We start from the raw sequence: 26,588 nt of genomic DNA, 5'->3' as shown, positions 1-26,588 counted from the left end.
CTAACATACATTACCACATTGACATAAATATGAATATAGAGTACTCTTTAAGAGTTAAGTAAAAAACAAATTCTGAAGAAACAAGATATCTTGAGATGAAAAAATGTGAATGAAAACAAAACGCGAAGTGAACTGTAAATTTTCGATTTATTTCAAAGTCATCCACAGACAGAATGATAATCCAAACCATGCATACACATATATTAAGAAATGGTTTGTTAACACGGGACTTAAGGCTAGCAAAGAATTAGAACTCTTCTCTTAAATTACAATACACTCATTCCACCAGTCTGGTCTCTTGTTTCAATCCATCCTTTTAAAATATGACAGCTCTTCCAACTACGCTTTCGTAAATATCAAACTATTTAATTTCTATTGCTTGACTTTCGTTACTTAATTCATTCATTGTAAATATATATGTGTATGCATGGTTTGGATTATCATTCTATCTGAGGATGACTTTGAAATAAATCGAAAATTTACAGTTCACTTCGCGTTTTGTTTTCATTCACATTTTTTCATCTCAAGATATCTTGTTTCTTCAGAATTTGTTTTTTACTATCTTTTTTAAATTGTCGGCTGGACATGGCTTTAAGACTTTCTCCTTACCTTGAAAAGAGACCACATCGTCCACATCGTGCACATGTATATTAGACACGATGTTTAAAAACGTTCAAAGAGTTCTTTCGTACATAGTTTATAGTTAATAGCTTTCCTCGCAGGAGCCGATGACTGGAAAGCAAGCACAGTTGACTCGCTGTTACGAATTGTAGGTTTTTATCGTGATTTTCATCAAAAAATTGCTAGCCGAATCCCAAATACACACATACATTTTCCTCACTCTTTCTTCAGGAGGGAGTGGGAAATTGTGAAATTTTCGGAAAAGCGGTCAATTTCGGTAAATCTCAGCGGCAACGGACGAAATCCGCCATTTTTTTTTACAACATCCGATATCTAAAGCCGCGCTTGAGATAGCCGCTCCAGTTATTATAGAACTCAATGGTTCTTCGTTTTCATTTTATGAATATGCGTGCCACTGGTCGAAGTAAGTAAAGTGAACCTGGATAGCGCTTGTACGAAAGCATATCCTTCCAACTACAATGTGAAACAAGTTATTAGGAGTATCAAAAAATGAACTTAATGATAAAGAATCTCCATTCATATTCTCTAACATAATTATAACTAACTGTAATCATTGAAAAACTTTTAAGTAAAGATTATTTCACATTCACATGCATCCTGATATATCCATGTATGTACAAAAACAGACAATTAATTCAAAGGTAAACAAACATCTGTTTTTATTGTATACATACGAGTATCATCTAAACCTTGAACATATAACACGCAAAGAACACAACGTGTATGTAACTACTTAAATATATTCATAAATTTCAACAATTCAAGATTCAACATATTTTTGAATATATATTTATGTCCGGGAAAGGGTCACCAGGGGATGAAAAGGTATGCAGAGACGTTAATGTCGTTATATCATACCCAAATATATTAAAATGAACAGAATGTTGTGTGTTTATCAACTTACAGGCCTGCTGAACATGCAAGCTATTCCTATCGCACAGCGGATTCCATCAAGACAAAATGAAGCAACAGAAGGATCGTCGTTGTCTTGTAGATTGACGCTGAACGCGGCAAGAAACGGACTCCATGAAACCCTAAACACACAAAACAAGATGGTGAACAATGGGGACTGGGGCCGGTTGTAAGAAGCAGATTTAGCTTAAGTAGTGGATTATCTCAATAGAAAATCCGGTCAAATCATTCATTGGTCAGCTAAAATATTAGATTATCAAACAGATTTACTCTTCGTCATCGCAAACATTCATTACAAAAATCTAAGTCTTTTCTTTAACAAGATTATGATGAATATCATCTTGTTTTGAAATCTACGCCCCCCGTACTTGGCACTGTCCGTATAAGTTGACATCACAATTAACGCTTCGTTAATCAATCCTTACATACACCACAAACATTATCCAGACTCCACCCCCCGTACCTTGAACATTGTCTTCACGTGACCAATCTGTGTCGCTGTGACAAAATCCGTCTGAATATGACTCACGTCTTCCATTTGTGTTTTGGCGTTTTCTGCCATCTGCTCCATTTCCATAGAATACAACATACGACGATGTTTCTCACTTTGTAAATCTATAAAGTGGAAGCAAAATAAAAATCTTTTTACTTTCATGAAAATGCATTGAAGCTCTCTTAAAATGCACATACAGTTATTTTTAGTTTTTTATTCTCAAATAGATTTTGGATAAATAATACAAATGCCGTTTACAGAATTTGAATAACTTTTTCGTTTTTGAGTTATCTTTTGGCAAAGATGCGAATAAAACCTAAATTTCAACGTTTTGTAAAAAATGTCAAGAGCTCTAATCCGTGGCATGGGACTTACTTGTGACGTCATTTAAGGAACACAGACTGACTTCCAATACAACTTACACTGTTTATGCATGTGAAAAAACACAAAAATGCCAGATCGATGTGTAGTTTTTGGTTGTTCTAACGTAGCCAGTTTGGAGAAAGGCATTTCACTTCATCTCATACCATTTTTTAACGACGAAAGAAGCGAAGCTAAGCGTAGGAGAAAGCGATGGGTCAACTTTGTGAAAGCTACTCGCGATAAGTGGGTCCCAGTCAATGACTTATACCCAATCCTCTAGATATCTAACTGCCGTTGTCACGGTGAGGCAAATTTTATTCGCGGGCGCCATCTTGAAAGGTGGCAAAAAACATAACACGCAATATACGGTAGTATAGTTTACATGTCAAACTGACTCAAACATATGGTTGAAAAACGTTGAAAGCAATCAATCTTAAAAGCAAACACAGGTATAACATCCTCAACTCTAAAACAACGTTCAAGAAGCACATTTTAGCTGCAAAGCGCGTAATTTTCGATCTTTCATGGTCAAATCGTGCGCCGCGTATGGATGTACAAATCGCTTTTTGAAAGAGAGTAACATAGCTTTTCACAAATTTCCCATTGAAAATAAGGACCTCTGTAAAAGATGGGTCATTGCTATGAAACGAAAAAACTTTACCCCAAACGCAAACAGCTTTCTTTACAGCGATCATTTTTTGCACGATGATTATAACACTGAAAATGCCTATAAACGTAAGTTAAAGTTAGACGCGATACCTTCAGTGTTCGCTTTTCCGGAGAGACTACTATCTAAAAAGTCAAAAAGAAAGCCTCCTGCTAGAAGAGAGACAGAAACATCATCACCAAGCGCTAAAAAAGCTAAAATAGATTTGCTCGAGGAAAGTCATGTTCCTTACAAGGGAACATGATCCTTTCAAATACATTCTGACATACAAAATGTCCCAAGACCACCTTGAGCTGCTGTTTGCATGCATACGTGGTAAGAATGGCTTCAACAATAATCCAGATATTGTACAATTTAAGTCCAGTCTACGAAAAATTCTTTTAAGAAATTCCATCATTGGTTCCAAGCATGCAAACTGTTTGACTTTCGAAAATGAATCTGCTGGTTCTATTTTTTCATTAAAATGGAATAAAAGAAATGCTCCAGCCTTTGAAGTAGAAGAGATGACACCAAAGGACACACAATATGTCAGTAGTTTAGTTTCTGGATTAGAATCATGTTCACTGTCATCATACAAAGAAGCAATACTTGGATATATTGCTGGGTTTGTTGTAAAAAAGATAATCAATAGAATCGCCTGTACTGAATGTGCAAGAGCTCTTTTGCCTAAGTCAAAAAAATCATCATCAGTTCATGATCATAATTATTCACACTTCCAAACTACTACATCTTTATCTTTAATCAGTTTGAAGAATCGTGGTGGTCTTGTTCTCCCTTCTAATGGTGTGACCAAAATAATATTTGCATCTGAAAGAGCTTTTCAAGTCCTCATTCATGAAACTCGTTCAAAAAAACAAAAAATTTCCAGCAGGAGAAACTTGAAGACTATAATGGTTCATCTTATTAACCAAGAGCTTGCAGAAAAGAGCTTGTTTCCTGAACTCAACAAGCATGATGTTGATCACGAAGCAATAACTGAAGATCTACATTCATCACAGCTTATCAAACAGATCATTGAAAAATACATCAATTTACGACTTTCGACCTATGGTAAGCGATATAATAAAGATATCCTCCACAAAAACAAAATTGGTGTTCGCCAGCAATCTACGAAGCTTGTTTTATTTCAAGGAATCTAGTCGACTTCGATGAACATCCACACCACAACCAAGGAAATGTAAATCCTAAAAAATAATTAATAGTGGTTTATTGTAAATAGTGAAAATAAGCGCATTTTTACAACGATGCAGTCATATTGTTAATAGATCTAAAATTATGTTGTTCAGGTAAAATAATTCATATAAACCGTAAACGTTGTGTTCAAATCAAAGTTCTGGATAGCTGTTATGCGATTTTGTCGCTTTTTTTCTGTAAATATGTTTTTGGTTTACGATAAAAAAGCATAGAGAACAGCAAAGAAGATGTAAATTAATAAATACTCACGATTAGTAGTTCATACTTATGTAACTCTCAGCCTTTAGTTTATGGTCGCAAAATACACGTTAAGACCGCTCTATCTCAAGTATTTAAAAATTTTACACATTTTAACAATATTAAAGAAATTACTCACCATTTTTAATGCAACTTCAGTAGAACAGCATCATAAAAACGCTCTCAAAGTCGATTTCTCTCAGCACAGACTTAATGTTTTTATATGCCGCCATTGTGCTTTTGCCACCTTTGCAAATGGCGGCCGCGTAGAAATTTGCCTCACTCATTACTATACAAATTTGGCTGAGTCAGGTATCTAGTAGAATGGGTATTAGATCATTGGTCCCAGTGAACTCTACAACAACTGGAAGGCTAACTTGGACGCCATCTTTGAAGCCTGCATGAGCGCCGCCATTGAAGGTACGGAGGCAAAATACATCACTTCGAAATTGCCGAATTTTTTGCAAAAAACAGTGGTCTTCAAGCCAGCTTAATGTCTAAAAATCTTAAACAATGTTTGGACTTTAATATAAAACAAGTTTGAACGACATTTGTACATGTTTAAGCTTCTTTTTAGAAGGATAAAAAGCGAACTTTGTTTTGACACGTGAAAACATGCCTTATAACTTGAATACAAAACTGACACCCCTCGTTTTTTTTTCATTAAAAGGATGTAAAATGCACTTGTCTAGCCTTATAATATTGTTTGAATCTGTGAAAATGAAGCTGTCAGGGCAAAAAACGCTGTTTTTCGGTAATTTTTGTGTTTCCGAGCAAAATTAGCTCGCCCCAGTCCTTTTTGAAAGTTCAGAGCATAAACAAAAAGAAAAACACAAAAGTAAAAATTGTAATGTAATACAAGTATGAAAAAGATTATTAGTCTAATATTATAGAATCATCATATATTTTCACAAATATGACCAAACATTTTAAACACACATCCTAAAATTTAATATATTACATATGCATTTATCATCATCTGTATTACAAGAAAAAACTAATTTTACAATCAATATGATATACTATAAAATTTTGATGCATGATATAGCTTTGCTTGCTTTATTTTAAAACCCTGTTTCAAACCACTGAGGATGAGGGTTGCTTTTTGGCCTTTATGTAGAGCAGGTTATATTAGCAATACTTGTCATGTTGTACACTTGGCTATTTATTTATAAGCATGAACTTGCTAATAAAATGCTCAATGCACAAATATGGATGCATGTCAAATCTTCCAACAGTTCTTAAGAAGTGGGAGAAGTAAATGACAAAAACCAACAATCACCCACAAGTCAAAATTTCAAATCATCACTTTCACACATTACAAAAAGAGCATGCGAAATTCTTACAAAGCAAGTCTAACTTTAAAAGCAATAAAATTGTTATGAAACATGTTATGTTAAGTGGATTGTGTGTATTTTGCACAGCATTCAAAGATACAGACTACCTGTTCTCAGTTTTATCTTAAATTTTTGGTCTTTCGACGACAAATGAGAAATTCATATTTCGAAGCAAGTTCTCCCTTTTGTGTTTTATATAATACAGCGTTACGTATACAAAACATGTCTGGGAACGTCCACAATGCATCTTAACACATTAATAACCAAATTTTGCTAACAGTTTTGAAAAAAATAAAGCATTTAGGCTAGCATTCTATTTCCAAGTTAGCAGTTTTTGCAAAACAATCCGTCACGCAAATAAAACAGTCCACGCGAGATACACGCGAAGCTGCAAATCAGCTTCTAAGTGGCTTCAAACAAGTCTAGGTTTGTTTATAATGAGTTAGCCTTCCAGTTGTTGTAGAGTTCATTGGTGGGTCCCCACAAAGAATTCCGCAGTTTGCTCGGAACACTTCACAAGATTCGTTTTCTCGGCAATTCGGCTCGCTTTCTGAATCAGAAAGTAATTTTGCACCTCGACTCGTTCGAGATGAATTCGGAATCGTTGCTTACCCGAGCATTTATCCTCGAAAAGATGACAATGAACTTACAACAAGAGATCGCAGAATGGTGAGTACGTTAAAATTATACATATGCATATCTACATTTTACCTGGAATCTGTGTGAGAGTATATTTCATAAATACATGCCATTTTAGATGAAAAGAAAGTGGATGTCTGAATAAAAATGGTGAAGCTGTTGTAAGAAATGTAAAAGTTGCTCAGGATTTTGGTAAGGTAATTTAATACATTTCTCCTACTGCCAGATATCATGTGTTTAATGCCATAATAATGAAAGCCTTAATAAGAAATTATTACCATAAAATAAAATTTTGAATAATTTGCACATTGCTCCTCCAAGGTATGTTGAAGATATTTATCAAGTGTTGTGCTCTGCACTCATTGATGAGGAAACATTGAGAAAAGCCAAAGGTGATCTTTTACGAATGACTCCATTGCCAATGAATTCCATGTTGGACAAGCAATCAAAAAGTGAAGCTATCTCAAAAAAAGCAAGAAAAAAAAGCATGCCAGCTGTACATTTCCCCCCAACTAAGCCAGGTTTTACAAAAGGCATTACTTGCTTTGAGTTAATTTGAATCTTATTTTTGGAACTGACTCACTTTATTGTTTGATATAGCTGAAGTATCACCTGTCCAAGAAATAATCACTAATCAGAGAAATGAGAGAGCAGAACCTCGATGCACTGTGTGCAAGAATTGGATGAAAGGCCATAAAAATATAATGAACTGTCCAAAAAACCAAAAGTAACCAGTTTTTTAGGACCTGGTGGTATGAGCCCAGTTAGTTGGGATTCAGTGAAGTGTGAATTGACTGCATGAACAGAATAAAGAGAAAGGAATTGTAATTTTGTATGTTTTGTATAACAAGTATAAGTGTGAATCGAAGATGCAATAAATCAAGAGTGGCTTAAATCATTCCACACTTCACTGAATCCCTACTAGCTGGGCTCATGCAAACCACACCTAAAATAATATATGTTATGTTATTTTACAAATTGTCCTCTTCATACCCTGCAAAGTGTTCATTTTTTTTTTAAATTAAAAGTTTTTGAATAACATGGTAAGCACAAGCTGGAAATGGAATTCTTTTGTCTCGAAGAATGCCATGTACCATTCTTGTAAATTGTCTATATGCAACAACACGAAAAAACCTGAAAAGGCATAATACACAAGGTCCATTAAAACAGGTAGGACTCCATAAAATACAAATTTTGCAAGTGTGCATTCATAGATAACCCAGACAGAAACATTTAACTAATAATTCTAACAAACCTTTGCACCAAGAATCCTTTATGATATCTAACTCCATCTTGTCTTTGGTAAAGATTGGCAGCTAAATTTAATGCCCATCGATTGAGGCAAATGGCATCAAATCCTGGATGCTCTGTTATGCATTTTGGCTGCCTTCCTAATTCGGATACCACCATATGATCTTGCATTTCAATCATGCAATTGGCAATTTCGTGGCAGCATCTACATTCTTTTGGATTAACCAAGAGAGGAACACGGCAGTTACCACAATGGCACCTACGAAAGTTATCTGTCAAAAGCTTCGGCAACAATAAATAAACAAATTTTCCAAATTTTCTTACCAAGAATCAAGAGGAACTTCATTTTGCATTCTGCGTTTGAGCTCTTCTGTTTGGCGTCTTTCTTCTTCTGTTTCTCTAATATACTTTTCTAACCACTCTTCATCTGCAAGTGGTTCGTTTTCATACGCTTCAGCTTGGCCATACTCAAAATCGCCATCGGTGTTTAGGAGCGCATTTGATGACGATTGATCTTCGTCTTCTAAATCGAATTCCCGACTGTTCAATTCAATATTTTCCACTGTTGTTGCTGTACTCGACTCAGAATCAGATGTGGACATGTTTCGTACAATTTTTATATTAATTTCAAAGCAATATATAAAGAATTGTTATTTCACACTATGTTGTTTTGTATGCAACGCATTCATACGTTCCTTAAATGACGTCACAAACCTCTCGTTTTAAGTCCCCTCAGCGGCGCGGAAATTTCTCAAAAGCAAGCTAATTCAAACCGCAAAAAAACTTTGTTTTTTCTTTTTTTACGAAATTTTTTTCGAAATCATATTTTCCACAGTCTAAACTTTAAAATTTCAACGAATTTGGAAATAACTGTATGTGCACTTTAAAAACTAAACCATCAACATAAAGTTCGCTCAGAGATCAAAGGTTTCTCACTTTTGCTAATTTTCACATGTAAAACAAGCGGCAATCATCATCTTCGTGTGATATGCTCAATTTCATCAAAACTTTGACAATGTTACAGTGTTGAATTCTCGAAATATAAATTTGAAAGTTGACGGGAATCATAGGATGAAAAAGATCTTTACTTGACATTACAAAAACTAATCTCTCTCTCTGTCCGTGATATTTTTACATAATTAAAAACTGACAGCTTTTCCACGGTTAAACAAAGGATATGGACAATGTTTTCTGCAATATTTTTGAGTTCGTTGTTGATACCATAAATAACTGTCCTTTTGTGATATAAAGAACTTTTTATGTTCGTTTTAAGTGATATGTAATGTTAGTAAATACGATAGGTTAATATAACTAAAAAAAGGTTGAGTTAGTGCATTCATTCAGGAACATTGAGCTTAAAAAGTTATAACAGACTTCAAATAATATTCTTCGTCATAAAAACTGCTTTTTTCACCACTCTTTAAGTCTACAGCATACAATTTCCTAACAGAATCATATTCAGCACCAATGAAATATGATTTATGTACGATTGTGCTAGACCAAAAACATCCACGGATATAATGCCAAATCGCACTCACGTCATTGTTTTTAAGCATATTGATTACATAAATGCCAAGTGTCTTTTTGTAATAGCCGAGTTTAATATCACATTGAATGACCGCTTGGTTACTATCACTTATAAAGCAACGGACTCGAAGACAACGAACATTTATATGTTTCTGAAAAAATTCTTCATAAAAAGACGTTACGGGTATTTCTGCAGTATGCCAAGGTTCCAAGTAAAGTTCATTGTTCTCATTTCCCCATTTCCATAATGTGTATTCTGTTTTGTTTACAGTTAAAATAACAGAATTATCAGGTGATACAGCTGCTGCTTTAAATTTTGACCTAGCGACAGGAAGTCTTTTTTTGTATTGTATCTCACCCTTGGTAATTCTTACAACTTGAACAAAACCTTTACGGTCTTTACAAACTAAGACATCACCAAATGTTAAAATTTTCTTAGGCTTAAATCCAATGTTAACATGCTTTGCTTGAGTAGAATCTACAAAAATTTCAGATGAAGTTGATATCTTCGTAAGATGATCAGAACCATCCCATATCCACAGTAAACCATCAGACCACCAACATCCTTTTGCTTTCTTCAGTTGCATTGGTACAGTTTGAATAATAGTGCAACGTTCAATGCTCCAAATATCAATGTTGACGTGGTCACCAACGGCAACAAAAGCAGCCAAAAAAGATCCACCCGGTGAAAAACAACAACATTTAATTTTAAATTTCTCAAAGATAAGTGAAGGTCTCCAAAGATGATCAGTTTTGAAAATTTTAAGCTTGGAAAAATACGGCACAACGTAAAATTCCTTAAACGAGATGGGATGGACTTCGTTAAGAAACCTATCAACACATGGACACTCAACATCTGGTAAACAAAACTCGATTTCTCCTTGATCGTTGTATTTTGTCAACTGAGTGTTTTCAGAAAGCTTTCCATTCTGGCTTGTATGATAAAAAATACAATCACGATAATTGTGTGTTGTCATAAAAGATGGTAAATATCTATATTCATTTGAAAATATATCGATTGCCTTTGGGAATTGAAAAACACACGAAGTCTCGACGATTTCTGCAAAATAGAACTCTGAATATTTATCGATGCATTGTAGTTTTTGGTAATCAACAACGCAGCGTCGATCGATTCTTTGCAAAGTTAATGAATTCCATGCAGTGAACACATCTTCAAAACCATCATATCTTGCTGTAATAAACAAACCAGAATCTAAGAAAGAGCAACGATTAACGACATCATCTGACTGTAAACATGATAACAAACGTCCATTGTTAACGTTCCACAACTTTACTTCAGTAGATCCATCACTAGTTACCAGTCTATTTCCGGTAGGTGAAAAGGAGCAACAACATATGTTTTCTTGTACAAAACGCCTTTTTATTAATGTTGAATAGTCACTGTTTTTATACAGGGACATAAATTTTACTACATCATCCCACTTATCCAAACTTGAATCATCGAGTGCAGTGCCTAGAGTGCATCTTTCTGTAAATTCTGGAAGCTCAAAAATAGATATTTGACCATTTTCATATCCTACAGCAAGAAGTTCTTCATTGGACGACACACAAAGAGATGTAACGTTAGCACGCAAGGAGACAGTCAAATGATGATGGCTTGTTAAATATGTTGTGTCTAAATCCTCAAACCAAGTAAATTTTCCTTGTTTCAATAAATCCCTTGCCAATAATCTTTTTTCGTTACTGCCATGAATTCTGTTTGCAATAATTGGTAAATAAATTGAGCTATCATCACACAGATATGACCTATATTTCTTTAACCTAAACAAATGAAATAGTACTTCCTCAAGTACATCTTTTTTCAAGAAAGTACGTCGTTCATCAATGATTTCAAACAATTCAGAACTTATGGTACCCACGTAAATGTCTTTCCCACACATTAACCTCGCACAAACCACTTTCACATCTACTGCCCAACTAAAGTCAACATTTTCGCCACATTCTGACATATGATAAATTCCATTCTCCAAAGCATATTTAATCATAGCAGTGTTCATCTGATCTTTAAAAATGTTCATCGACTTGATTTGTTCAAACACTTTCTCACAAGCATGCCATAAGAACTTATGACCATTTTTTGGATAAACTGTAAACTCATGCTGTTCATAACCATCTGATTTTAACCAATCAATTAGAGATTTGTGATACACGGTTAAACAATAATCGTAAACTGGCAAAATTTGAGATAACAATTCAATGATTTTACTGCGGACTTTAAACTTGATGTCAGCAGAAAAACCTAAATAGCTAAACAGTAAAGTTAATGGTAAAAACTCCCGACAGGCAGCCAACAATTCAAGAAATTGCATGAAAGTAGTTTCTGAGATAACAGAATTTACGGGACTTTCTTTCGCTAAATCTTTTACTCTTTTGAATTGCTTTGTGTAAACACCGCTTAAACCACTAGGGACCAATTGATCAATATTCTCGCCTGTAAGCTCAATATTTTCTTTCTTTAAGCTCAGTTGTGCGTGATACGCATAAAGAAATGATCCCTCACATTTTTTAACCAATGACGATGGAACGTAGCGATATCTCTGCACACGATTGTTCAACTGATGTTCCAAATACTTGTGCAGGTCTTTTTCGTTGTTTATATCACGAGGATGAGTTGTAATTTCCACAGGATTCATGTCTTTCAACTCCTTTTGAACAGGAAGTTCTGGACGACTGGTGATGAAGATTTTAATCCATTTAGGCAGTAGGTCAAACTCTTTTGCAATCAATTCCAACAATTCACTTTTGCCATCAACTTGACTTTCATCCAAGGCATCAATAACCAAAAGCATTGGTTCATGATCTTCCAATGAATGCAATGGATTATTTAATAAAACAATGAATTCATCGGTGATCGATTCTTTGGAATGATTTCTCTGTAATTCTTCATTCAGTTTACTTTTAAAATTTGATATTGTATCACACATGCTACTAGCCAATGATTCTATCAATATTCGAGGATTTCTATAATCTGATATATTATATCTGCAGAAATGACAAGCAGCAAGTTTCTTCTTTTCAGAATATCGTCGACACACCTCAGCAGCAAACACACTTTTACCAACGCCTGGACCGGCAATCAAAACCATGACATTAGAAGCATCTTCACTTCTATCGTTAAACCAAGTGTCGAGTTTTTGAAATAACCATTGTCTAGTGCCTTCAAGGTATTTCTTGTTAAGATTCTTTATAAGACCATCAAACTTACACTTTCCAAGCTTTTCGACAACTAAATATGTTTTGTCCTGTAACATTTTTTTTACTCCTGCTACATCCTCATTTATGTTCGTAACTTTTGTTGCCATCTCCACAACATTTCTATTTAATACTTTCACATCTTGTTTGATTTCTTCAGTGACATCGATTAACTGCTCTTCTTTTTTATACCATTCTTTTAACATTTCAATATAATTTGCCTCGTCGGTAGTTAGGGGAGCTTTCTTTAATTCATCTATTTCAGTTTGTTGAATACCCAGACCAACCAATGCTTTTGAAATTTCCTGCCACAAGTTCTCAAATTCACTATCATCTACACTAGTTGTGCTTATGTGGCCATACACTTTGTTTCGATAAAACTTTATTCTTGCAATGTTTGCTGAGTCTGAAGAATCTGAAGAAGAAGGAAGATTATCCCATCCTCTTTTCGGCGCTTTTAGACCACATATATTTCGCAATAAGACAGTTAATAATGTGATGTCAAAGTTTTCAATGTCAGGTTCACCAACTGACGGGTAAAGAAGATCCCATTGCTCATTCTTGATGACTTTAATAACTTTTAGAGATGTTAGCGTCTTCTTTGTAGAGGGATCTTTAAGTTTACCAGCTAAACCTGATGGCTTTAATAAAGATTGTAATGTTGTTTTTAAGGCTTGGGTTCCTTTATTGATTAAAAGTTTACTCAAACGAGATCCATTTTCCTCAATCTTTAAGTTTTTATGTGGCGAAGCCATTTTTTTCTAGAAATGACGAATGAATTTGTAAAAAAAGGTATAATTTAAAATGTACAAAATGTTCACTAAAGTTAAAAGGAAAATTAAAAATAGTATTACAAGTCATTTATAAAGACTTGTTTGCTTCGTTTCTTTCTCTTGGAAAAAATTGTGTTCACTGCCTAGTGACATGACCCAGTAATTCATCTAACATCAAGGCATTAAAATAGTAGACTTGATACAATGAAAAAACACTTAAAATGAGCATATTTTCGCCTACCGGTGCAAGAGGCAGCATTTACCTTGCGATAACAACTCCTAGTTAATAAATAATATATCTTATTTGTCTAACAATCGTGTGGTGAAGAGATACGTCGTTCTTTTAACAGGATATATCAAACTGGTTTGCTGTGTTGTATGAATATTTGCTTATTAACATTTTGATAGGACTATATTGATGATGAATCTGTTCCAATTTAAATTTTTGCTAGACTGCAGTTTAGCAGACACCCGAAGCGCTAGTGACTGCGGGCTCGTTTTTCCTTGGGATTATGAGGTAGGGTTTGGGTCAGCGTCCAAGGTGTCCGCTAAACTGCAGTAGTCCCTCATAGGACCATAGCTTAATTCTAATAATATATTTAAATTCTTCGTCATTTTTGACAATCTGTTAAATCCAAATCGTCATCATTACTAATTGAAATGAAAGTAAAGAAAACTATATCCTATCTGCTTTACATTTTCCTCACCAGAACTCAGAACACAGGGTGAGAGATAAACAACGCGACATATGAATAAAAGACCGAACAAAATACAAATACGGAATGCATAGTGTATCAAGTTCCTTGTATTTTTTTGCCCAAACGAGATATATTTGACGTCTGTAATCACCAGTAAAGCGTATAAATAAATGATATTTTCAGCTGCAAGGTTTTGACTATAGTCACTAAAACAAAGTGCAGATTATACGCTCTAAAGCATAGGTAATTAAAGGACAACATAAATATTGACTTTACTTAAAACAATTCTATTCGTGATCGTTCGCATATGCGACTATCACCGATGACACAGCCGAGGATATCACCACAAACAAACACTGCCAGCCTCACTGTCTCACTCAGACACTTTTTCAGCATAGCATAGCTGTTACATGATAGCAACTATCATCATGTAATATCATTTATAAACTATTAATATATCATAGTATAATTTCATATTTCTATATTTTAACTTTTAAATCCATTTTGCAATGTCATTACTAATTAGGACATAATCTAGAAGCTTGCTTGCATGCGCTAGAAGCTTGCTTACATGCGTAAACATATTTTAGAACCGCAACCGCATATGTTGTTGTTTTGGTTAACTACATCTCGCTGTAACATACTGTATTGCATATGGGATGTAGGTCACAAAACCACAATACTTCTCATTAGATATTAAATATATATATGTAGTTTAGACCACTGAATACAACCTAAAAGGACAACCTACGAGCACAAGCTACGAGGAGATAAACTTAGGAGGCATAGCCTACCGAAGTAGGTTGACAAGCTACAATCTACCAGACAATTATCTTGGCTTCTGTGCCATAACTATCGTTTGGCTTCTGTGCCTTTAATCCATTTGGAAAACTATTGTGAGTCATTGTTGGACTCACGAACGCTCAAGAATAAAGACTCGCGGTTGTACTCAGACAGAGGAGATAAGTTTTACTCATACTTATTGATATTATTATTAAGACACTTATCTACTTTAATATTTACGCGTTGATTGATAAATTGTTTGAGAAATATAACTGGTTCACACTATCTTTGTTGCGTGTGGAAATAGAACCCAAATTAATAGTTATTCTTTCGGGACCACGCACAACAGTGGTTAGACGCGCATGCACAGCGGTTACCCAAAAAAACTTACTAGTGATAACATATATTATTGTTATAATACAGTATAACTTGACGTCTACAACTGCTCTTCCCCCAAAATAATGTTGTTGCTCCCCAAAATTTTACAACCTAGACACATGCCTGCTCATATTGATAACACTTAAAGCGTGATTCCGTTTGAAGATGCTACGAGAATTTCTAAAAACTTAACAATTGATGAATGTCTTATGCAGGGTTAGATAACGTAAGAAAAGTACAAATAATGCACAAATCATTCATTACTTATTCTGTAAACTTCAATTTTGCAATTTTCACGCGTTCAAATGAGGAGACGCCAGCCCCTATTATATTACTGGCCCAAGGCAAAATGCCCCCTTGCCAATCACCTCACGACGGGCCTGACCTGACAGTCAGTGAAATTTTTTGATTTTGTGTTGTTCCACGATTTAATTCAAGTAACTAAAACAGTTAGACACGATGGAAAACAAAACAAGTATCTTGATTTCAGTTTCTCAGTGTACATGCTAAATCAAAGTTCATCTAAGAATAAATTACGTGCAAAATGAATGATAATGAAATATGTACGTTATCTGGCGTTCATTTTGACCACTTGAACATAATCTTTACTTAACATTTATACATTGTATTGTTTACTAAAGTGTAATTATGTTAAAAAAGAATGATTGATGATGAAATATATACCTTATCATGAGTTCATTTTGACCGCTGGAACCTAATCTTTACTTTACATTTGTACATTGTACTGTTTACTTAAGTTTAATTATATTTAAAGAGAAATGTCACATTATGACGTGGTATCTGTGAATGTGAAGCGCATCACTGACTCAGAATCATTTATTATCAAGTGTTTTCTGTGTGTAAGAGCCGCAATTTTTATGGTGGATAATTTGAAACAAAAAACAAAACATACCTTACAGGCGTGGTGTGAATAATAGCTTTAAAAGTCACTTATAAAATCATTAAAACGATTTTCATTAAGAATGAAAATAAACATTGATTCTATTAGCATCTACCGCAGAGATCTCACGAGAAATACTACGCATGCGCACATTGGTAACAATACAGGACAAAACACCTACATAACCACTGAGTTTGCGCGGCAAACTCTTTTTCTGTGGTTAGATAATCTATTCAACAACAAATGGCACAAGTCAGCGAAGCAATTGAGCAAGCAGACGACCTGAAGCTCTTGCATAACCATCCTAATCCGACGCTGTCGGGCTTATTAGGAGACGTGAATGTAGACGTTGAACCGCAACAGAAACGGTCTCGCCTACAAGGGAAAATGGGCAAATCTGGCGGGTCCGGGTATAAACACCCTGCTAAAGCCAACAACAACAATCTCCTAGAAGAAGGAAATGACGGGAGAACTACTTTGGATGATCTTAACAGGAAAGTCGATCAACTTACTGACTTGATGAATACTTTTGCACCTGTCGTAAAAGAACTCAAGCAAGTTTATGATGCCGCACTCCAAGTAAACGATGGTGATGTTATATCTGAAGGTGAAACTGATGACAAACACTCATTCAACGGGGCTGCTGCTGTAGTTGCAGATACAGCTCCAGCTCTAGCAAACCAAAGCGATGCTTTGGTAGATGAGCTGATTCACGAAGTGACTGAGAATGAGCCGACAGACAAACCATTGCCAACTAAAATTTCTAAAATCCTGACCAGCATTTTGTCCACTGGACTAAACGAACAAGCATTATCAAAACGGAAGAAAGGGGGACCCGAAAACTGTGACCTGTTAAGAGTTACAAAGGTGAACCCAGAAATTTGGGACATTGCTAGAAAATCAACACGTAGCATGGGTGCACGTCTACAAAAATTACAAGAAGCCTTAATAAAGGGCCTCATTCCGATTTCCCCAATTGCGGGATCGATTAGTACCTCTCTTGGAACATACCCTACAACACCTGCACCGACACAAGAGGTTATCTGGGATGGGCTGTCCACATCTATTGTGCTTCTCGCTTCAGCTAATCATGATCTGAACTTGCGCCGCAGAGACTTGTTCAAAGTTGACCTTGATGAAAATTACAAGGCAATCTGTAGTAACAAAGAACCTGTTGCAGCAGAACTGTTTGGTGAGGATTTAAAGGAACGTCTAAAAACAGTAAAAGAAAGCAAAAAGCCTGCACAGCAACTGACAAGCAAAAAACGGAAACGCAACGATCAACGGTCGACCAGCTCATATAACTCCAATGCACCTTTTTTATTTCAACGTCGGGCGGTCATTTGTAAAGCCGACCCCAAAGACGCAACTATTATCAAAACCAACCCAAGAGGAAAGTCGAGACAGGGGGAAAAACACTAAGAAAGCAGTGACTCCTGCTCTCGACCATGTAAGTTCTAGTAAACGCGAATGTAGTACTTCTATAATATCTGGGGAGACAATTATTGTAGTATAGTTGCAGACCGGATACAACAATTTATTGGGAAGTGGAGGGCGCTAACTCACGATCCTTCCATTTTATCAGCTGTAAGCGGATACAAGATTGATTTTTTTATAGACCCAATCATGTTGAAACAAACCAACTCTATAAAAATGTCTCCTTCGTAAGTTCAAAATGTCCATCGTCAAGTTACATAATTTCTAGAGAAAGGTATCATTGTTACAAGCATGCATGAACAGGGCGAGTTTATCTCCAATATCTTTCTTAGAGCAAAGAAAGATGGATCATTTAGAATGATATTAAACCTAAAAGAGCTCAATACATTTGTAACATATCACTACTTTAAAAAGGAATCTATCCATACTTGTACTCAGCTCATGCGACCTGGGTGCTACATGGCATCTGTTGACCTTATAGATGCCTATTACTCAATACCAATACACATAGAGCATCAAAAATACTTAAAATTTATGTGGAAAGGTAATCTGTACCAATTCACTTGCCTTGCTCAAGGATTATCTTCCGCTCCACTTTTATTTACAAAGATACTCAAGCCTGTATATTCTAAGCTGAGGGAGCTTGGGCACATTTCTAGCGATACATTGATGAGTCTTTTTTAATGAGCTACTCCTATTCAGAGTGCGAGCAAAACGTACATGACACTCTACAATTGTTTCAGAAGTTAGGATTTCTACCCCATAAAGATAAATCTGTTACAGAACCCACACATATTTTACAACATTTAGGGTTTGTGTTAAATTCAATAGATATGACTATCTCCATATCCATAGAGAAACACAACAAATTATGCAAGGTTGCCAGGGGGTGCTAAAATCTAACTTTCCTAGTATACGGGAAGTGGCCAAGCTAATTGGTATGATGGTAGCTTGTTTCCCTGGCGTTGAATATGGCCCACTGTTTTATCGTGATCTTGATAGGAACAAAACAACAGCCCTTAAGTCTAACAGGGGTAACTTTGATTCGACATTGAAACTCTCTCCTTCGGCGCTGGAGGACGTATCTTGGTGGATTAATAATGCATATGAGTCCAAAAAAAACATCTGAATCATGGCAAGATTGACCACGTATTGTATACGGACGCCTCTACCAAGGGATGGGGCGCAGGTATTAACAAACAGTCCACCGGAGGCGAATGGTCAACAGCCGAAAAAGACTCGCACATTAACTGCCTCCAACTCAAAGCAATACTGCTTGGGCTACAATCTCTCTGTAGAGATCTAGCCCACACCAACATTAAAGTAATTACCGATAATTCCACTGCCCTTGCATATATTAAACACATGGGAGGCTGCCACTCTCGCCATTGCAATAAAATTGGAAGGGAAATCAGGGACATATGGTAAACTGTCAGCTAAATCCCTGGGAAACTTAATGTGGTGGCTGACAAAGCTTCCATAACATTTGATAATTCCAAAGAATGGAAGCTTGATGCTGAACTATTTCTTGAAATAACAGCATATTTTGGGACCCCAGAAGTTGACATGTTGACTTCTAGAGTAAACTATCAATTTAAACCCTAAGTCCCGTGGCACCCGGATCCACAGACGTGGGCTATCGACGCTTTTTGCATTGATTGGAGTAAATGATTTTTTATGCTTTTCCACCTTTTAGTTTTATATCACAAGTTTTACAAAAATTAGAAATGGCCCAGGCACAGACAATTCTCATCGCGCCGAATTGGCCAACTCAATCCTGGTGTCCAATTCTGGAAACATTAATGATTCACCGACCCATTCTTCTACCCAAAAACAAAAGCAACGTGAGCTTACCATCCAATCAAACAAAAGAACATCCACTAAAAGGGAGACTGAGACTGATAGCTTGTCTCATATCCGGAGATCACTCTCAATTAAAAGCATTTCACCAACGGCTCAAGCAACAATACTTAATTCCTGGCGGCAAGGAACACAAAAACAATATCAGTTGTACCTTAACAAGTGGTAACTCTATGCTAATAAACGGAATGCAGATCCCCTTCATCCAACTTTACCGGTAGTTCTAGACTTTCTACAGCAACTATTTGATCAAGGGATGAGTTACAGTTGCATCAACACTGCTCGAAGTATGTTATCTTCATTCGTTATTACTGAAGGGAATTCTACGATTGGTACATATCATATGGTTGAGAGATTTATGAAGGGAGTGTTCCATTCTAGACCAGCACTAGCAAGATATCAAGTGACCTGGGACACCTTCATTGTTTTAGAGTATTTAAAGACATATTCCGCAGTACAAGACTTAACCCTATAACAGCTAACTCATAAGTTGGTAATGCTCTGTGCATTAGTCAAAGGGCAGCGTGCCCAATCACTCCACCACATGAACCTCTTAACTGTAAAGAAGGAAGAGGACTCATACACCTTCTAGATCGACCAACTTGTCAAACAGTCTGGAACAACACGCATTCAACCTACTTCAGTGATACCAAAGTTCCCTGCCGATCACCGACTATGTGTTGCCTCAGTCATGGAAGATTATATTAAACGCACTGCTCCCATTCGGTGTCAAGAAAATCAACTATTTCTTTGCACAATTCCACCCTTTCATAAAGTATCAAAGTCATCTATATCTCGTTGGATAAGGGTTGTCATGCAAGCTGCAGGAATTGATATAGAAACGTGCAAACCACATAGTACACGAGCCTCAGCCACGAGTAAAGCGAAGCAATGTAATGTTTCGATAAACTCTATACTGAAAGCTGCAAGTTGGAAGACTGATTGCGTTTTTCATTGGTTTTACAATAAGAACGTTGTGTCTCAACGTAGCGATGCGGAGTTTGGGATTGCCATTCTTTCAGCTTCTCAAAAAGAAAGATATTGGATGAGAATTCTCTTTAGCTGAACTTTTCATGGAGTTCAGAACACATATACTTGCATGTATAGGGCAAGATAAAGAAATACTTTAAATTCATACTTGTTACTATTTCTGGGTATGTTTGACACATCTCAAATTAAAGTAAGTTTATAACTTAATGTCGTATTTGCGTGTAGGCATGAAGTGTGTCCACATGACTTTCAAATCTCGTGGGATCTCTGCGGTAGATGCTAATAGAATTAGGAAATTGAATGAGACTTACCTGAAGTTGAAGTTCGATTGGGATTCTATTAGCATCTACAGAGCAGAGATTACACGCCCACCCATCATCTTACTGCCTCCCTGCATATCGTTCATATGCACATTTAGGCGGTTCATGTGGCCACTATCTTCGAAACATGAACAATGTGCGCATGCGTAGTATCTCTCGTGTAATCTCTGCTCTGTGGATGCTAATAGTATCCCAATCGAACTTTAACTTCACGTAAGTCTCGTTCAATTTCCTAATTTGTTAAGTTAGGAATATAAATACAAAATCTCGGTTAACTTAAGTAAAATTACCTTTGTTTTAGAAATAAGACTTCGTATACGACGATTGTGTGGACAAAATTATGCTTGCTTTAGTTCTTTACATGTTACGTACCTAACAAAAGATGAGAAATTTAATATAAAAAACGCGACTACATACATATCAGGTGATCATAATTGATACATTAATGAAAATTCAGCTTTTTATCCATATGAGTTTTGTGACATAAACACATTTAAATAACGAACGAAGATGAAGAGTGCGTCAGGATCTCCTTCAACAAACAGTATTATAAAACATTAATGACATCTATGTAGAACATTCTAGTTATATAACTAAGTACACATCACTGACTAAAAATAATTGTTATAGAAATAAAAATACATAAATAAGAACCTCATGCAGAGTATATAATAACATTGAGATTAGTCAAATTCCAAAGGACTACTGCTAAATCTTATAAAGTTTCACAAGTTTTAACTCAGGAATAGTGAATCACCTATTTAAGACAGGATTTGAATGCCAATGATTAAGACACGATTTTCGAAACTGTGAATGGATTTTTCCCTTCATTAATCAAAAATCCATACATTTATATTCTTGAATAAGTCAGTTCTTATTATAAAAAACTTTTATTATTGAATAAACCATTGTAAATTATAAATACATGGCAAACATCAACTGCACGCAATTATAATTATTTATGATCAATAAAAAACACTGTAGATACAACAGTAAGGAGCACATTCTTCCTGTGTTCAACATTTGCTTATTTTACAAATGTTCTTACTTTTAAAATGAATGGTTTGCTCAATACAATTAACAACATGCTATCCTCCCTACATAAATTTTCACAGATTACCATTTGTTCCATTGACAAGTATGCTATTTCATCTACCCCATACCTTTGGACAGGTTTTGCTTTAATTTACCATGCAGCTTATTGCCAATAGTTAGAAAGTTGTTATATAAATTTAGATATGATTTCTCATGCATGTTTACTCATACTTTATCGAGATGCTGCTTTAGCTAATTTGTTATGTCGGTAGTGTAATTTTAAAATATCGCTTAATTTTTCTAAAATTACTTCCGTTTTAGAAGTAAGACGACCGTGTGAACAAAATTATGCTTGCTTTTGTTCTTTACATGTCACATACTCAACAAACGGATGAGAGATTTAATATAAACAACGCGACCACATACATATCAGATTAAAAATGGTGATGAAAGTTCCTACCTTACTGTAACATCAGTCTTTTACCCTTGTGAGTTTTTTTACATATACACATTTGAATAACGAACGAAGATGAAGAATGAGTCGGGATCTCCTTCGACAAACAGCATTAAAACACATTAATGACGTCTATGTAGAACATTCTTGTTATATAACTAAGTATACATCACTGACTAAAAACAATTGTTATAGAAATAAAAATACATAAATAAGAACCTCATGCAGAGTACATAATAACATTGAGATGAGTCAAATTTCAAAGGACTACTGCTAAATCTTATAAAGTTTCACAAGTTTCATTTCAGGAATAGAGAATCACTTATCTAAGACAGGATTTGAATTCCGATGATTAAGACACAATTTTCGAAACTGTGAATGGATTTTTCCCTTCATTAATCAAAAATTCCATACATGTATATTCTTGAATAAATCAGTTCTTATTATAAAAAATCTTTGTTATTAAATAAACCATTGTAAATTATGAATACATGGCAAACATCAACTGCACGCAATTATAATTACTTATGATCAATAAAGACACTGTAGATACAACAGTAAAGGATGCAATAAAAGTAAACCTTAAGACTGCTAGATAAACAAGATAAAAAGTATAATTTTAAAAGCTCAATGTGTTGCATGAATCAACAATTTACAAAAATAGATTCGGTTACGTCTTTCTCTGTGTAAATACATTCTTCCTGTGTTTAACATTTGCTTATTTTTCAAATTTTCTTACTTTTTAAAGAAAAGGTTTGTTGTATACAACTATCAACATTTTGCTAGACACACAGAAATTAGTCAAAAGTGGCGTCGGCAAGAAGGGAGGAGATGCATGATTGGACACGTGCCCCTCCCTACATAAATTTTGACAGATTCTCATTTTTTCATTAGACAAGTATGCTATTTCACCTCTCCCATACCTTTGAACAGGTTTTGCTTTCCTTACCATGCACTTTATTGCCAATAGTTAGAAAGTTGGTATATAAATTTAGATAGGATTTCTCATGCATATTTAGTCATACTTTATCGAGATGCTGCTTTAGCTAATTTGTTATGTCTGTAGTGTAATTCTAAAATATCGCTTAATTTTTGTAAAATTACTTCTGTTTTAGAAGTAAGACGACCGTGTGAACAAAATTATGCTTGTTTTAGTTCTTTGCATGTCACATACTCATGCCGTTACTACGACTGCCGTTTGCCTTTTTATTATTCTTATTTGTCAGAAATTGCAATTGACTTGCTGCCACTATGGTAGTCACATGTGCAGTGAGATATTCGTGGCACGAAAAAATTCAATGGAGTGGCTCTAGTGTATATTCTTCTATAGTTTGTCTATGTAGAACATCTCAGTTATATAACTAAGTATACATCATTGACAATTGTCATAGAAATAAAAATGCATAAGTAAGTACCGCATACATAGTGCATAATAACATTGACATTAGTTAAATTCCAAAGGACTAGTGCTAAATGTAATAAAGTTTCACAAGTTTAACTCAGGAGTTGAGGATCAACTATCTAAGACAGAATTTGAATGTCAAAGCTTAAGACACGATTTTCGTAAATTCAAATGCTTTTCTCATTTCATTCATCAAAATTCCATAAAAATAGATTATTAAGTTTGAAAATTGGTAATCCAGGCATTTAGTACATATAAAATGAAAGTTTCTCCGCATTGTTTGAAAATTATTTTATTGAGCTTGCGACTCGTTGCTTCGAGCTTTCATCAGAATGAGGAAATTACTATTTACACTTGCTTTTAGCTTGTAGACGCTTAGAGCGTCTAATTTGATTAGCGGGTGGATTAATGTGATTGGATGGGGTGGAATGCGTTGCCATGGATTTTGGTGTATTGTTAATATGATTGGTGTTAACATTATTAGAGTGTAATGTTGTAGTTTTGGTGTTGTTTGCATTTTTTTTGTTTTGTTTCTTTAGTTGTGAGTATATGATGGGTATGTTGATATGTCTATTTATTGTGTCGTTATCTTTACTGGAACAAGCTTTTTTAAATTCGCGTGCGTGTTTAGTCTGTGCTCCCGAGTACTTTAGTTTCTGTCAAGTCGAATGTGTGGTTGTTTCTGTGGGTATGTTCTGCCGGCAATGAGTTCGGATCTTGTCGTTTTATGGCGTTTTTGCGTTCTGTGAGTCTTGTTTCGATTTTCTTTGATGTTTGTCCTATGTATTGCATTGAACAGTCTTTACATGGTATCATGTAGATCGCGTCAGTTGTATCATTTTTTTTTAATAGATTATTGCATAAGTCATTTCATATTATAAAAAACCTTTGTTATTTAATAAACGATTGCAAATTATGAATAATTTTCAAACTCCAACTACACGGAATTATAATTACTTATAATAAAAAAACACTGCAGACACAAGAGTAAAGAATGTACTGGAAATAAGATAATGCTTATCTCAGATGTGTAGTAAAGATAAGAAACACATTGTAGTTGAGTCTCAGTAGGCAAATTTAAAATATTAGTGGTACCAGTAAGGGAAAAAACACCCACAGAGCGCATTTACGATTTGAAAAAATGAATGCTTAGAGTGAGTTAAATCATAATATAGGAATAGTGAAACTTACGACTAAAATGACTTATGACGCTTAAGAAAGGTTGTAAATTTTGTGCTTAAAGCTTCAACTCTTTTCAATAACTTAAAATCATTTACGCCTCGCAGAATCCCTGTTACCGGGTTCATGTGAACAGGCTCTTAGTTTACTGGCTGCCGTTTGCCATATCGTCAATGCTATTCGTCACACAATGCAATTTACTGGCTACCAATATGGTAATCACATGCGAAATAAGATATGCGTGGCACGAAAAAATTCAATGGAGTGGCTCTACTGTATGTTCTCTATACTGTGGTTAAATATTCTTTTTCATCTCATGTGATTTTTTCTTTGAAAATATGAAAATTCAATCTCTGCCAAGAATATTGGTTAATTTATGCAAACTTTACATTTGACCAGAGATGGTACATAGTAATTCTCTCAGTAAATATTGATGTTATGCAAAGTTTTTCCTCCCATGACCACCCCTAAAGTGAACCTTCTAAACATGTCAAGAACTTCAGAAAAGTTATTTCTTTTTGTTTTTGAAAGTTAGAACTATGTTGACATTACAATTTTAGTAGGGTGTCAATTTTAGGATTTTCGTCCCGGATTGAAGAATTGGCACATGTACAATGTTGTTTGTCGTGGTCATTTTACACCTTCAAGTTGAGATTACTTCTGGTAAACGAAGTGCATACAAACTCTTATACAAGTAGTTCTTGACCACTAACTCATTCATTACACGTTTGTAATTGATCAAGCGGCGTGCATAAATTAAACATTTGTTACTTTTTCAAAACTTGACGTTACTAACGTTACTATCATCCATCTGATTGTTGCTAATACGTAACCCTGATATAGCATTGGTTAGTAACAAAGTGTTTCACTACGAGTCTACGACAAAGACACACTATGTTTAACCAATACCAATTTAAAGTCTAATCTCTAACGATAGAGTCTCATGTTTTCAAACGTCTTTCCATATTTGCTAAATTTCAACATGCTACGGTCGTTTACTGCATAAAAACAACAGCTTCCATTACTTAACTTTATAAAACGTTATTTTATGCATGCAAAAAAGCACAACACAAACAGAAATACACGAACACAACCAGAAGTAAACTATTTTGAGTTTACTAAATAAATTCTATAGCATTTCTAATTCAAGTAGTTCTGTTTTAAATAAGTTGAAACTGTACGTGTTGCGTTGACGCAGGAATGTTGTTAATGAAGATCGTATCAGACAATATATTTTACGAGAACTCAATGAATGCGGTATTATGCTTGGATATAGAGCTATTTGGAGGCTTTTGCAATCTAAGTATAACGTGCTAGTACGTTGTTTGGCTATTCAAACTATGCTCAAAGAAATCGACCTTGAAGCAACATGACCTTGACGATCAAACAGACTAATCAGAGAAAAGTACTTGAATCCAAGCCCAAAATACACCTAGTAAAATAAACTGAAGCCGCCAGGTAAAATAAACTGAAGCCGAATGGCTTTACATTTTCATGGACACATTGAAGGGTTTATATTTAAATTTATCAGCTGTCGGATAATTATAATCAAAATTATGCGATAACCTATAATTATAAATAAAATTACGCCGAAAGACATCGTGTCGTAGTGAATTGTGCGTGAGAAATTGAGTTACATCAACTCATTTTCTAAAGATGATTGACTTCTAGGCAATGATGTGGAAACTTGGACAGGACTTGTTTTTATATTTATTTCGGTATCCCAATGAATTCTTTGAAGCATAAGATAACAAAAAGTTCTATCACAAACTTATGGAGGATGATCTCCGCCAAAATTAATAGCTATATTTTCAAGTACTAGTGCGCATTTTGTCCTTTGCAATGTGCATTATGCCTTGATCATATTCCATTCTGGAATTTCATAATCGGATTTTGTCCTGTA

The 26,588-nt window shown here is 35.0% G+C and overlaps 3 protein-coding genes and 1 long non-coding RNA gene across 4 annotated transcripts in view; 1 reads left to right on the top strand and 3 right to left on the bottom strand.

Annotated features, from left to right (window-relative positions):
* Nucleotides 1-26,588, bottom strand: part of LOC124450855 — a 113,061-nt gene that overhangs the window by 45,013 nt on the left and 41,460 nt on the right. The gene's annotated exons all lie outside the window — the stretch shown is intronic.
* On the top strand, nt 6,811-7,285 carry LOC124450883. The gene is made up of 2 exons (XR_006950240.1): nt 6,811-7,005; nt 7,085-7,285. It is a non-coding gene; the product is annotated as an uncharacterized LOC124450883 (long non-coding RNA).
* LOC124450866 lies at nt 7,691-8,398 on the bottom strand. The gene is made up of 2 exons (XM_047001537.1): nt 8,060-8,398; nt 7,691-7,994 (listed from the first exon to the last, which is right to left on the bottom strand). The coding sequence occupies exons 1-2, from the start codon at nt 8,335-8,337 to the stop codon at nt 7,718-7,720; spliced, it is 555 nt and encodes a 184-aa protein (XP_046857493.1). The 5' UTR covers nt 8,338-8,398; the 3' UTR covers nt 7,691-7,717.
* LOC124450858 lies at nt 8,931-20,927 on the bottom strand. The gene is made up of 2 exons (XM_047001525.1): nt 20,906-20,927; nt 8,931-13,236 (listed from the first exon to the last, which is right to left on the bottom strand). Exon 2 carries the CDS (start codon nt 13,228-13,230, stop codon nt 9,091-9,093), a length of 4,140 nt encoding a protein of 1,379 aa, XP_046857481.1. The 5' UTR covers nt 13,231-13,236; nt 20,906-20,927; the 3' UTR covers nt 8,931-9,090.

This window comes from Xenia sp. Carnegie-2017, unplaced genomic scaffold (genome assembly GCF_021976095.1).
Source record: "Xenia sp. Carnegie-2017 unplaced genomic scaffold, XeniaSp_v1 HiC_scaffold_24, whole genome shotgun sequence".
Lineage (NCBI taxonomy): Eukaryota > Metazoa > Cnidaria > Anthozoa > Malacalcyonacea > Xeniidae > Xenia > Xenia sp. Carnegie-2017.
This window is presented reverse-complemented; position numbering and strand designations above follow the sequence as displayed.

What these genes read in the sequence shown, in the direction of transcription:
- LOC124450866 (XM_047001537.1), bottom strand. Translation starts at nt 8,337, where the DNA reads ATGTCCACATCTGATTCTGAGTCGAGTACAGCAACAACAGTGGAAAAT. An exon ending in GAAGTTCCTCTTGATTCTTG is followed by an intron (nt 7,995 to 8,059) that starts GTAAGAAAATTT and finishes TAACTTTCGTAG; the next exon opens with GTGCCATTGTGGTAACTGCC.
- LOC124450858 (XM_047001525.1), bottom strand. Translation starts at nt 13,230, where the DNA reads ATGGCTTCGCCACATAAAAACTTAAAGATTGAGGAAAATGGATCTCGT.